This window comes from Andrena cerasifolii, chromosome 1 (assembly GCF_050908995.1).
Source record: "Andrena cerasifolii isolate SP2316 chromosome 1, iyAndCera1_principal, whole genome shotgun sequence".
NCBI lineage: Eukaryota > Metazoa > Arthropoda > Insecta > Hymenoptera > Andrenidae > Andrena > Andrena cerasifolii.
The window spans coordinates 19,765,687-19,779,696 of NC_135118.1; the positions used below are offsets into that span (position 1 = coordinate 19,765,687).

Below are 14,010 nucleotides of genomic sequence, written 5' to 3' on the forward strand. Positions count from 1 at the left end.
TAAAGTAACAGAGCGTAAGTGCGTCGGATAAGTATTTTGTATACATATCCGCCCGTTTAATTTAATATTAAGTCCAGTACTAAAGTTTGAGAAAGAAATACCAAGGAAATTATTGAGCTTTCTCAAATTTCAATTGCTGTGACTTAAGGGGTTATGCCTAGTCAGCTTTCGAAAAAGAACGCGATTTTCAAGAGTTTTTTCTGGAATATCTACTGTATATTTTATTACAACTATTCGATTATTTTAAAAGTACATATATGCAGCAACTCTCAGTAATATTGTTATAGACATTAACTATATATTCATACATTAAAAAATGAATGAATAACGCGAAAGCTGTGTTGATATCGGTGAGCAAGATATTTCGGAAAACACTATCATTTTGTCAAAAACCAACTTTTTGAAAAAACCTTCGTTCATCTACTGAATTCGACCATATATTAACAGAATGCTTTTGAATTTTTAATTTTAGCTGATCCGGCTCAGAGAAAACTTGCTCACCGCACAGCGCCTTTATCAAAACAGCTTCCGCGAGAATGGCTGTTATTCGTTAATTTCTTAATGTTTTTCTGCAACAAAATTACTAAGACTTGCTACATATGTGTACTTTTAAAATAAGCGAATAGTTGTAAAAAAAATATACGGTAGATATTCCACAAAAAATTCCCGAAAATCGCGTTCTTTTTCGAAAGCTAACTAGGCATAACCCCTTAAGTGTTAGGAAGTTTCTGTTCTGTGTGCACGGTCTAGCGTTCGATGCAGTCTCGCGATGAATAAATCAACAAGGGCCAGTGGTAACGCGCTATCTTTTCGTGCTATTCGTACATAAAGCGAGAAAGAACTAATTTCATCCACCGGGCGCGCGCATTTTCTTTTGCTTCTGTTCAAGTATATTCGCAATATACTTCGCAATTTTTCTTTACAGTCATTCTTTTTATCGCCAGGATCGCTACTAATGACTTTCCCATAAATATGTTGCTCCTAATGACTCTGTCGCATATACAAGCACTACAATTTTCCAATGCAAATCTCCCGAGACTAATAATAAATAAAGAATAATTCTATCCAACGAAATATCTCGGTTTCAGTTCTTTTACCATAAAGGCGAATGGTAAAACTTGAGATCCAATCGGGTGTGCTGATTGGTACCGGCTACTTCTTGGCTACACGAGGGAGACGGTTTCATGCTCTTCTCAGTTTTCTCGGTTTCCCGTAAAACGGTAACCAGGGGGGTGGGCTGATGATCGGGTAAAGCAGGTGTTGGTACTGTGGAGAGTTCGCTCGTGCGCTGCTTCTGCTCCTCCTCGGAATAAAGACTCAACGACCGCGGTCGCTCTGGTTTCGAATGTATAGCAGCCGATGCGGACGAGTTCTCACTGAAAAACCAACTTTCCATGAAATTGTAGTGGAAGCATACTAGAGAATACAGGCATGCATACTGCGATCGTAATTCTAACAGTTTCGAGGGAAAGTATTATGCTTGCCCGGCGAGATCGCAAGGTTTAATTAAAGGTTATAATGCTTAAAGTCGCAATAACTTCTGTTTATGTTTCGCCTGTATTTTATTTTACAACTTCGCGGTAAAACAGATAAGACGGCACGATACGTTTGCGATGTAACAGGAAACACCATGCAGGGATCAAAGCATTCGCAGGTGACAGAAATGAGATTTTTACTTACTCCGCAAACAAGAATGAAAAGAACATGTCGCCGGTGTGCAGAGGATTTTGGGGATATTGAGGCTTGTGTGTTTCATGGGAGTTGGATTCGCTTTAATATCTGTCAACGAAAAGGAAATAAATATAAATCCATGCCCAATGTTCAATGAATATCTTTTAATAATATGCACAGGTGCGAGTGGTCGTTGGAAATAAATGATATACATGTCACAATAAATAAATACCACGCACATACACACACACATGCGCAAATTAATCTAACAAGAGATATGATTATCGATAAGCCAAGTGTCTGTGCGTTAAAAAAAGTGTCGTCAGAAATTAAACGATACGGAGGCATTTGCTATTTAAAACTTACTCTCTCCCTCTCTCTAAGAATTGAACCCCTTATAGTGTTTTACATAATTAACTTTTTATAGTACATTTAAATTACTTTTACGATCTCCTGCACTTCATTTTTACAATGCATCGACTATAATATACGCCATAAAGGGATCTTTCTTCACTTTATATGTACAATTAATCGGCCGTCAAGTCAATCGCTACCGCCTCGCAGTCGCTGAACGACACAGTTCTACAGCATCTTTGAATACGATACAGAATCACGATACACTGAAGAGACGGGAATCCGTTTTCTTACAACTAAGTTGGCCAGACAGGCCAGATAAATATTAAAGTAGAAGGTAACAAGTTCGTGGCGGCACGAGAGCTCTCGAACCGTCACCTGCCGCGGTAAACAGAGCGCCGCAGTTTGGAGACGTACAGAAGAAAGGTAAATAGTAAACGACCATAATTAAATATTATAACGAACGGCCGAGATCGTTAGGTCGTCGGGAAATCGACGATTCCAGGTGTCGATTTCTCTCGAACCGCGGACGCAACAGAAACACGTTGAACGCGAGACTCAGCTGCGCCCATTAGCCAGATGAATTTTTAATACTATCAAAGTGTCCACCGCTGTACATTTGAGTTATCAATGGAGAACGTCATCAATAAATTGAAAAGTTACTTGTTTAAGGCAACCTATGTAACCATTCGAGTATTAATTGGAGCTTCTAGGTCAGACGTTCGAGGGAGGCTCACCTCTCCAAGGTACAAACGAAGAAATTAACATTAGCTAATTAATTTAAGCAGCTCGCAGAATCATTCAACGATCTGGATGGCTATATCTTTCGATTTTACTCACCCAGTACGCTCGGCGGAGGGACCAAGCACAGCAGTGTTATGGATTATCTAGAAAGAAGCGTTAATGCATCCTTAGTTGCGTTTGTGTATCGCGTTAGTGTTTGGATTTTCGTTTCTGATTAATGGTTAGTCAGCAAATTCACATTGTAAAGAATTATTACAGTGTCCACTGTTGATTCTCTCCTACGCTTTAAGGGTGCCAAGCAGTCGTTCCTGTCTAAAATGAAGCATTTCTGTTTCAATTGATTACAAAGAAACAAATTCATTAAATTAAAGTCAATGAACACTCTTATTCTTTATGAAAATAAACTAAGACCGAATCTTTTCGGCCTTGGGGGATGGTAAAACCTCATCAATGGGGCCTCAATGGGGTTTTAGTTTCTTTTTATAAAGAATAAGGGTTTTAGTTAACTTTAATTTAGGTCTGGTTCGAAACTACACATTTTGTGAAGATGCTCGAATTTGTTTTGAATCGGTTGGAACCACCGTTTCTGAGTTATCACTGCAAAACAAAAGATACTTTTTTTAAAAAGCCCCTTTAATGATCCATCGGTAGCGTCATATATAATGCATATTTTTGACTAAACAAACAAGTTTTTTAAAGCTTATGATGTTAATAAACTTCATGCCAGAGAACAAGTCTCAGACTCAATTTGTTTCTTTGTAATTAATTGTAACAGAAATGCTTCATTTTAGACAGGAACGACTGCCTAGTACCCTTAAGGGGTCATGCCTAGTTGGCAGGCGAAAAAACGCGATTTTCGGGAATTTTTGGTGGAAAATCTAATGTGTATTTTTTACAACTATTAGCTTGTTTTAAAAGTACATATATTCAGCAACTCTCAGTAATTTTGTTATAGGAAAATATTAAAAAATGAACGAATAACAGCCACTCTCCTGGAAGCTATTTTTTCAGCGGTGAGCACGATTTCTCCGAGCCGGATCATCTGAAATCGAAAAGTGAAGAAGATTCTGTTAGTATATGAATTTATCCGGTTCGTGAACGAAGGATTTTTGTTTTCGATGAAAACTCTATTTTTAATTCACGAAAAACGAACAATTCAGACATCGAAAAATCATGATTTTGCGTTAAACGGCCGCCATTTTGACAGAAATCATTTTTTTGAAAAATCCTTCGTCCACGAACCGGATAAACTCATATATTAACAGAATCTTCTTCACTTTCTGATTTCAGATGATCCGGCTCGGAGAAATCGTGCTCACCGCGCAGCGCTATTATAAAAACAGCTTCCGCGAGAGTGGCTGTTATTCCTTCATTATTTAATATTTTCCTATAACAAAATTACTGAGGGTTGCTGAATATATGTACACCTGAAATAAGGAAATAGTTGTAAGAAATATACAGCACATTTTTCACAAAAAATTCCCGAAAATGACGTTGTTTTTCGTCTGCTAACTAGGCATGACCCCTTAAAGGGTTACTCGCACTCAGGAGCTAGAAGAACGATTCTTACGGAATTTATTTCATAAAGTACATGCATATTTTTATGCAAAGGTTTTCGTATTCAGATGAGAGACACTTTAACAGGTTATTATATTATATTTTGCTGTAAAAGTACTTGTTTGTTGCAAAATCACAACTGATTTCCCGAAATGGGTTTTTCGATTGCGGTGACCGCGATTTTTCAAAAACCGCTTCACCAATCCTTCTGAAACTTTATACGTTTCTTCTAGACATTCAAATCTAGTCTTTAATCGAAGGATTTATTTTTCCAATGCATAGTTTTTATTTTACAGGTGAAAAATGACTGTTTTTTCCTACAATCGACCATTTCACTTTAAACATCCGCCATTGTAGCCCAGATTAATATTTTATAAAACGGAACGATTAAAGACTAGGTAAACTATTGCAACTAACTAAACCATCTTCATTTTTTGATTTCAGATAACCCAGTTACGAAAAATGGGCACCGCGAAACGTGTTTCTAAAAACAGCTTCCGGGAACTCAGTTGTAATTTTACAATAAATAAATACTTTTACACCGAAACGCAATATAATAACCTGCTAAATTGTCCTCCGTCTGAGCACAAAAACCTTCGCACAGAAATATGCGTGTACTTTCTAATATAAATTTAAAAAAAATCGTTCATCTTCTGCCTTCTGACTGCGAATAAACCCTTGATAAAAAGGATTGCAGAATTAGAACTTCTGCTATTCCATTTATACTATCATAATGTTTTAATAAAAAGATTGAAGCGTAGTTTAAGTACGTTTGCTGTACGTTGTACTGATTCACTGACGGATACCAGCGTTTCATGGTGTTGTACTTACATTCGCCATGGAACAAGGTGGTCGTGCTGCAGCGTATCTGCCAAACGAACTGCGCGTAACAGATGAGGGATACTGGAGGCCATTCATACTGAAAAGACACGAAAGCTTTGAAACTGGTCTCCTCCTTAGCTGTGCCTCCTTAACTACTGAATAGAAAGCCTGTTTCGGATAAAGGATAGTTCTCAAAACGTTGGACACCTCATTGAGTAATAAAGACTCGCTTGAATCGAAGCGATTCCCTAATTATTCAAAGAAGTATATGTCCGCGGTCAGTATACGTACCTAGAATTGCTTTTTCCAATGTTATTGTGAACATTGCTCTGTCCACCAATGTCGATAGTTGTTTTAGGAGGCAAGCTGTATCTGTTTGACCTCACGTCCTGGCGCTCTGCAATATACAAAATCACAAACACATTAATTAAGAGAAGGTGGAGAAAAAGAAATGGAATGAGCTTAATGCTACGTTTATGGTGGGATTCTCGTGTAACAGCCACCGAAATTTATGATTTTCTTTAAAAAAAAAAACTATCGTTAATATTTCATTAAACTCTTTTGGGCTATAAGGGGAGGCATCTTTAAACTTGTAGATTTTTTTTATGTCGATCCTTCTTATTATTTATTAATTATTGTGGAATCAGGTTAGCACCTGCCACAGCCATTTAATTGCAAAAAGAAGAAAATTTGCTTAAAGTTAAACAAGTTACGCCGAGGCTGGACCTAAAATTTTAATTTTAGTTTTTATTTAGAATACTTTTTTCGTTGATGTAAATAATACTATGAAAAATTTGTCCATGGAAAAAGCTTATTATTTCTTTCAAACCCTATAACTCTTCCAATTTTTCATTTTTTTTCTCTTTAAAGTGAATCTATATAATCTTAATCTTATCTAACTTTAAGAAACTTCTATTTTTTTGCAATCAGATGACTGTGATAGGTGCTGCACATCCCGCAGAGGTGGACAAGATTGCACAATAATTAATAAATAATAAGAAGGATCGATATAAAAACAAATATTTTCTGCAAGTTTAAAGATGCCTCCTTATATCACAAAAGAGTTTAATCCAATACGACCAGGAGTTTTTAAAAAAAAAATTCTTAAATATCAGTTACTTTTGGGGCTGTTATACGAGAACCCCCCTTAAGTTCCAAGTATTTACTGAGACCCAGAATTTAATAATACAAATGGGAACCCCCAAGTTCCTCAATCTATATAATCTTAATCTTATCTAACTTTAAGAAACTTCTATTTTTTTGCAATCAGATGACTGTGATAGGTGCTGCACATCCCGCAGAGGTGGACAAGATTGCACAATACTTAATAAATAATAAGAAGGATCGATATAAAAACAAATATTTTCTGCAAGTTTAAAGATGCCTCCTTATATCACAAAAGAGTTTAATCCAATACGACCAGGAGTTTTTAAAAAAAAAATTCTTAAATATCAGTTACTTTTGGGGCTGTTAGACGAGAACCCCCCCTTAAGTTCCAAGTATTTACTGAGACCCAGAATTTAATAATACAAATGGGAACACCCAAGTTCCTCAAGAACGTTCCTTATCGAGCTCCACCCGATTTCCAAGCTGGCTACGTCACAATCTATGATTAAAAGCAGACAAATTGCTGAGGTACGGTAAGGTCCGGCATGAAAATTGGGGCAGCTCATTTATAATGGACAGGAGAGCAAGTCAGGGTGTGTATCGTTTAAGGACAGCTTTGGATCGATCAGGGGGATCGCATAACAGGGCCGTTAATCGTGTATAGGGTGGCATTGACCGCGATTTTATACTTCCCCGGGTAAGAGTCGCCGATTTAGGGCACGAGGTGGCCGAAGGACACCATTATAAGACGAGCCGACCTTCGCTTCACCATTCTTGTACCTTTAACTCGGAACCAGGCCGACAATGGGCACATGGACAGCCTTGTACTTTTACGGAGACACCTTGAAGACCAGACGCGTCGCAAGGTTTAGTACAATTTCTTCGATCGATACCGTCTGACCATAAATTTCATGCCACCTTCCAGTAAATCGGTAAGAAACTTTATATACGTGGGATAATTCAATGCGCGAGGCCTCTCGCGCAATTCTAACCATTCTGTTTCTTACTCAAGAAAACACTGGCCACCTACCCAAAGGGCTCTATTCAATAATATTTAATAAAAAAAAATGAAACGATGCAAGTTTCAAATATACTCGTTGCCTACTTATTCTTAATTCCCCCCTTGCTACTTAAATAACACGCAGCTGAAGAGTTTAATGAAACGGTCACTTAAGCACTATTCCATGCAGATGAAGAGCAATTACTTATGGACAGATGCAGATAAATGGCGATTATTTACGGACAGATGCATGCGAGTGCGATTGCTTATAGACAGATGCACTTGAACGATAGCCGTGCGTGTCATTTTTTTATGCATTTAAAAAGGCACCGCTTTCTACAGAAACTGTTTCCAAACTTGAGTCAGAGTCGCTCAATATCCGAGTAGATTTTTATTCGAATAATTTTCCATAAGAGTTGCGAATAAAATAAAGTTATTCGAGAATAACGAATAAAAATTGATTTGAATAATGGCCAACTCTGACCGGAGTATCCACACTGTCTTGTTTTAAATGCAATTTGTGCACGAATGTGCGATCAGAATGATCTCGACGAGAGTGGTCTATGCAGGCTTGGCAGCCTATTTAATCTACGCCGCGGAATTGGGGGTAATTGTATGTGTGTTTACTGATACCGGATCATCAATCGTTACGGTAGAATCTCGCGAAAACTGCGGTGTCTCTGCCACTAACGAGCGCAGCCGTAGGTCCACCTCCAACCGAGTAATTAGGGACAGAACTGTTTAACGAGCTGTAATCCTCAAACCTCGTTTCGCTGCCGCCGTGCCGAAGAAACCGCGAAGACGAAGCAATTTGTAGCGCGGCGCGTGAGAACAAAGCTTCTACCTCATTTCTTCCTGCCATAAAATCCTGTGGCCACTCTTTTTCGATTCCCCTTCGACCCTCTTATTTCCCCTCCTTCCGTCGGCTTTCATTAATCCCCCACTAACGACCTCCCACGGGTAATTAAAAGAATAGATAATTATTTTGAATCTCCCCGCGCTGAATTAGATCGTTAAAACATGGGACTCCGGTAGACCTACCCAGTGGCGCACCCAGAGAGGTGGCACCCCCCGAAGAAGAGGGAAAAATAGATTAATATAACGAAGTGATGTTGTCACTGAACAGATTCAAGAGCTTTGTAAAAAGAAAAGAAGACTGGATTTTATTTTTTTATTGAAATTTTCATAATCACGTAATGAATTTTATTGAGTTTGCATTAGAACTATTTCTCTCCGTTCAATTCGGCTCGGCCACGATTAAATCCTGAGTGCGCCATTGGATCCACCGTACGCTTCTATCATTAATTTACTAATTCGAGTTTATCGGAGCAAGTGAATCTTCGCGCGAAAGAAGTATGTAACGAAGTTACTTCCTCCACTGTTGTAAGATTCATTAGCGAAGAATTAATATCGCGCGAACGTGGCAAATTGAAACAGCAACTGTTACCTTTTATCCTTACAATATAACGGTAATTGTGTCTAAAAATCACTCTGAAGCGATACTTTTTCAGCCCGAGATCCTGTACAGTTGGAGTAGACTGAGTAAAATAGAGGCACGTACCGTCGTCGAAGAATCCTTGAAAGACCACGAACTTGTTGTTCTGCGGGATTATTTTGGAGAGATCGTAGTACTTGTCTAGGAAGGCTAAGAACTTCTCCGAAGGTCTATCGATCGCCAGCTTCACTGGCCTAATATTCTCTTCCTGCAAATTGAAAGTAACGTCAAGTATTATCCTCGCGTTGCGAAACAGTGTCTACGTAGAAATTAAAGGCCGGGCAGCATTGCCACTGAAATAGACAAAGGAATGAATTAAAGGATGAAATTAGAGGGGAAAGAGCTTGTGCGCCGTTGAAAGAAACAGCTTGAACGAGTTCAGTCACCTTTTCGGTTACCTTCGACCGTAACACCCACGCGTAACGACCTTTTGTCACGCTCCTATTTAAGAGCCTTCACTAATTTGCCACCGTAGGCCTGAACGTTGCTCTTTCTTATCGCGAAGCAGTCACGACGCCAACTTTCTACGCGAGCAAGTATTATCCTTCGTATCAGACACTTTTATCGGGCTGCCCTCACGAGAACGTTGGATTTTCCCGTCAACTATCGGTCATCTGACCTTTTTTAAGGTCCTCAATGTCAGAGGTTTTAAAAAATGGTTGCTCTTATACAGTGGCGGACTGGCAAGTGGGCCCTGTGAGCCCCTGATGAAGTGGGGGCCCCCCCTTAAGGGGGGAGACCACTGTAATGGTCTGAAAAATAAGCGTGTTTTCGGGAATTTTTTCAAACAAACAACGCAAGTAAATGAATGTATTGCTTAGTATAGTTAATATGCACATACTGTGTATTCAGATACATCAGTACAGTATTCGAATACATCAGTACAGTATTCGAATACATCAGTGCAGTATTCGAATACATCAGTGCAGTATTCGAATACATCAGTACAGTATTCGAATACATCAGTACAGTATTCGAATACTTGGATATTCATCAGTATTCGAATAATAATACTGATGTATTCGAACAGTATTCGAATAATAATACTGATGTATTCGAACAGTATTCGAATAATAATACTGATGTATTCGAACAGTATTCGAATAATAATACTGATGTATTCGAACAGTATTCGAATAATAATACTGATGTATTCGAATAGTATTCGAATAATAGTACTGATGTATTCGAATAGTATTCGAATAATAATACTGATGTATTCGAATAGTATTCGAATAATAATACTGATGTATTCGAATAGTATTCGAATAATAATATTGGTGTATTCGAATAGTATTCGAATAATAATACTGATGTATTCGAACAGTATTCGAATAATAATACTGATGTATTCGAATAGTATTCGAATAATAGTACTGATGTATTCGAATAGTATTCGAATAATAATACTGATGTATTCGAATAGTATTCGAATAATAATACTGATGTATTCGAATAGTATTCGAATAATAATATTGGTGTATTCGAATAGTATTCGAATAATAATACTGATGTATTCGAATAGTATTCGAATAATAATACTGATGTATTCGAATAGTATTCGAATAATAATACTGATGTATTCGAATAGTATTCGAATAATAACATTCCAAGTTTATTCGTAGCATTCGAATACTGAAATATTCGAAGCTTATTCGTAGCATTCGAATACTCAAATATTCGAAGTTTATTCGTAGCATTCGAATACTTGTAAAATACTCGAATATTAAATTATTCGAATAGTCCCAGCCCTAGTTGACAGTGCCTTAGCCATATGGTTAATCCGAATTCAAAAAGACAATAATATTTAGAAACTAGAAGCCTACGTCTATTACATGACGATAAAAGAAGTCAATATCGCAAAAGATAACAAAATAGCGAACCACTGGAAAAAAAAATCATTTTTTTGGAGTAAAGATCTTGATAAAAAAAAAAAGGAGGCCGTTAACTTAAAAACATTGATGGTCACGTAATAGAGGCGGATTTTTCGTACAATAAATGGCTTTGCTCATGTCAATTGGACGTATAGTTTTCTCTGTACACTGTCAACGCAGTTGAAAAATGTCATTTCGAGAAAAACACGTTCAAAGTTCCGCTCGGCTCAGTCGCGCGATTGACACCGCTTCACGGAAAATATTATATCTCCGTCAATTTTACGAATTTCTTCATAAAATTTCAAGAGAGCCTTCTTGAAACGAATGTCTTTCATAAAATATGAGAAAGAAAAATACACTTTTCCAATTTTTTACAGTGGTCTCCCCCCTTAAGCACCAGACGATAACGATATGTTGAAAATCTTAATGACCTTTTAGCAGCTTGAAAATACACTAGAAGTTCCAATATTATTACTGTATTCAATTATAATTTACGTTGTATTACTACTTTAAAATATTTAAAACTATTTCCAAATATCCACCAATTATCAAAATTAAAAAAAAAAAAATTAAAAAAATCAGTTATAACAATCTGTAGTTACATTTAGTATCTACTGTGTACTGCCAATAATATGTACACTGTAATTACTAAAAAATTATCCATTTATTTCACAAAAAATTAAATTGAACTTTTTTACCACTTGTGTATTGTTTGTAAATTTTATTTATTTCTTACAAAAAATAAACGATCGCCTTGTAGTTGTGGATGGAACCCCTTTGTCGCCTGGCAATCAATATTTGTATACCCAGTCTGCCACTGCTCCTACATACATCATTTATTACAGGAGAATCAACTATTTATATTATATCAGACTAAAATGAAACGGAGCTGATTCTCCTTCATACTTTAAACACACATTCAACGCGGGCAATTTTAACGAAATAAAATCCCACTCGACCAAATACATAATCCTTACGGCGATCAACAAGCCAAACTGTGATTCTACTGTTTCTTCTAAATTTTCATCAAGTGCCAGTGAAAATACTGAGAATCGTGAAACACGATAGTAAGAGACGTCGCACCCGGCTGCGTTTAAATAAAACACAGCACGTACAGTTACTTGGGAAATGGTGATTAGAAGATCGCATGCACGCGTCTGGTTCGATATACGCATTTGAATCTCCACGGTGGATGTGGACGAGGAACGGTCACACGATTAAAACCAAAGAAAGTTAGCATCGATCGGCGAGCGCGGAAGCCAGGGGGGAAGTCGAAAGAAACACGGTGGAAAAGACCAGTCATTATTCCGCTTAAACCCCGGCTTTGTGCTCGGCTGTGCGTTCCGGTCCGTGTCATTCCCGCTGCAGGGAAAAATGAGAAATCCTTCATTTAAACGGCAGTCATAACGGTACTGAAAATAGCGACACGTTGCGTCTAGAATCATTCTGGTTTGTATATTTCGCACTTTGGATCCGGGGACATTGAAATATGCTAGCGGCGAAATTAGAAGGGTTATTCCCGGCTCTGCGACCCTTAAAGTATAATACAGAAGCACAGTTAGGTAAATGTAGAGAAGAGAATTTTTTGCCGTATGCCACGTGCGGGAATCCTCTAGTCGTATCCGTTAGCCACACTCGTCGAACGCCCTGCAGGCGTTCAACGCACAGACCGTACTGATTCGTAGCACCCGGGAAATTAAAAGGAGTAAAGCAACTTGTGAATAAAGAAATTATTTTGGGAAAAGCTAAAGCAACTTGTGAATAAAGAAATTATTTTGGGAAAAGGTTCCTCCTCGTTTATAATTCTTTATTATTTATGAATTAATTCGTAAAGTGTGGTGTTTAGATTAAAAAGGGGAGAAATGAAGGGGGAGCATATAGCGTTTACAAAACTACCAGGCCACGCGGGAGTCAAGAGAAGAAGAGAGGTTTAACAAGAAGTTCGTAGCAGTGGTTCGTATACCAGATCTTTCGCCGGGTTCGGCTGTGGCTGGCGCACTATTGTCAGAATCACAGCAAGTGCTGCCGGCTTAGCGACACGTGAATTCACCTCGCGGTTTCATGCACGCGGCTCTCGACCATTACAATTGCCAGCCTGTACCGGTACTTTCCCGTAATTGAAGCTTATTAGGCCTCACTTCGCGTCGTTTTATACGCCAGAGTCTGCCATTAGCACGCGAACCGTGCCAGCTTCTTGTGCCTCTCGCAAGAAAAACGTCAAACTTCGCGGGAATTATGGAAAATTATATTAACTTTGGAGGAACACCGCGATACCCTTGGCGCGTTCAAACTTCGAACCCTCGAGAATTTCTCCCCGCCTCTACTTTCTCCCGCGTGACATTCTTGCGCAGATTCTATCGACTCCGATTAAGGGGTAATGCCACACTGATAGGCCAAAAGTGGTAGATTAGCTTTTGAGGTAATTTTAAAGAAATTTACGAACTTTATTAAAAATGTAACATAAGGTTCTTATTGTATAAAAAGGAACAAAAAAATTTTCCCCAGATTTTTTAATAAACAAATAGCCGTTCAACCGATACAAATTTTCCATTCGAGTCATTCGGCGGTGGAATTTTTCACGTCCGCACCGTTGGGCTTAGAATAAAAAGACAAAAGGTTTTGTAACCTACACGCTAAATACTAGAGATAGTGCCCGTGAGTTTTGAAGAATATTGAAAACTCTTTTTTTAATTAACATTTCTATAAGAAATTTTCTGGCAAAAAAGAATTGTTTTCAAATGCTCGCCAGTCCTTCAAAAATTAATATTTTTTTCTCGAAATTTTGGGTATTTCTCTAGAATTCAGTGGGCACATGACAAAACTTTCTGCTTTTTTCTAGGTCCAACAGTGCGGACGTGAAAAAATCTGCCGCGGAATGACTCACAATCCCGAACCTGAGAATTCAAAAAAGTCTGAAATTTTGTGAATATGTAGGGGATTTCCTCCTGATTACAACGCAATTTTTATTTGTTGCCGAAATTCACTCGAAGGGGGTGAAATTAACCCTTGAAAATTCGGCTATTTTCCGATTTTGTGTTATAACTCGCGAAGTGTAAAAGATAGAAAAAAAGTTTCAAGACAAAAGTTACTTTTTTTAATTAGATCTATCATTTGGCGAAAAAATATTTTACAGTCCACGAGTTATAACATAAAATCGGTAGATAACTGGATTTTCAGCTGTCAATTACACCCCTTAGAGTAAATTTTGGCAGCAAACAAAAATTCCATTGTAATCAGGAGGAAATTCTCTATATATTCACAAAGTTTAAAAAATTTTCGAATTTCCGGGTTTGGGATGTTCCCTATTGTGCCATTGTTTTTAATTAAAAAAATCTGAAGAAAAAAAAATTCATTCTTATTTATACATATCATAAGAACCTTGCGTT

At 37.8% G+C, this 14,010-nt stretch overlaps 1 protein-coding gene across 1 annotated transcript in view; it reads right to left on the minus strand.

The window, feature by feature from the left end:
- Window positions 1-979: 979 nt before the first annotated feature.
- LOC143369250 (alpha-tubulin N-acetyltransferase) overlaps window positions 980-14,010 on the minus strand; it is a 36,549-nt gene continuing 23,518 nt past the window's right edge. The window contains exons 4-8 of the mRNA XM_076812956.1: window positions 8,817-8,958; window positions 5,440-5,545; window positions 5,158-5,245; window positions 2,866-2,912; window positions 980-1,376 (exon numbers count right to left, since the gene is read on the minus strand). Of these exons, the coding sequence (XP_076669071.1) occupies window positions 1,094-1,376; window positions 2,866-2,912; window positions 5,158-5,245; window positions 5,440-5,545; window positions 8,817-8,958 (666 nt within the window). The 3' untranslated portion in view covers window positions 980-1,093. The remainder of the gene's footprint in view (window positions 1,377-2,865; window positions 2,913-5,157; window positions 5,246-5,439; window positions 5,546-8,816; window positions 8,959-14,010) is intronic.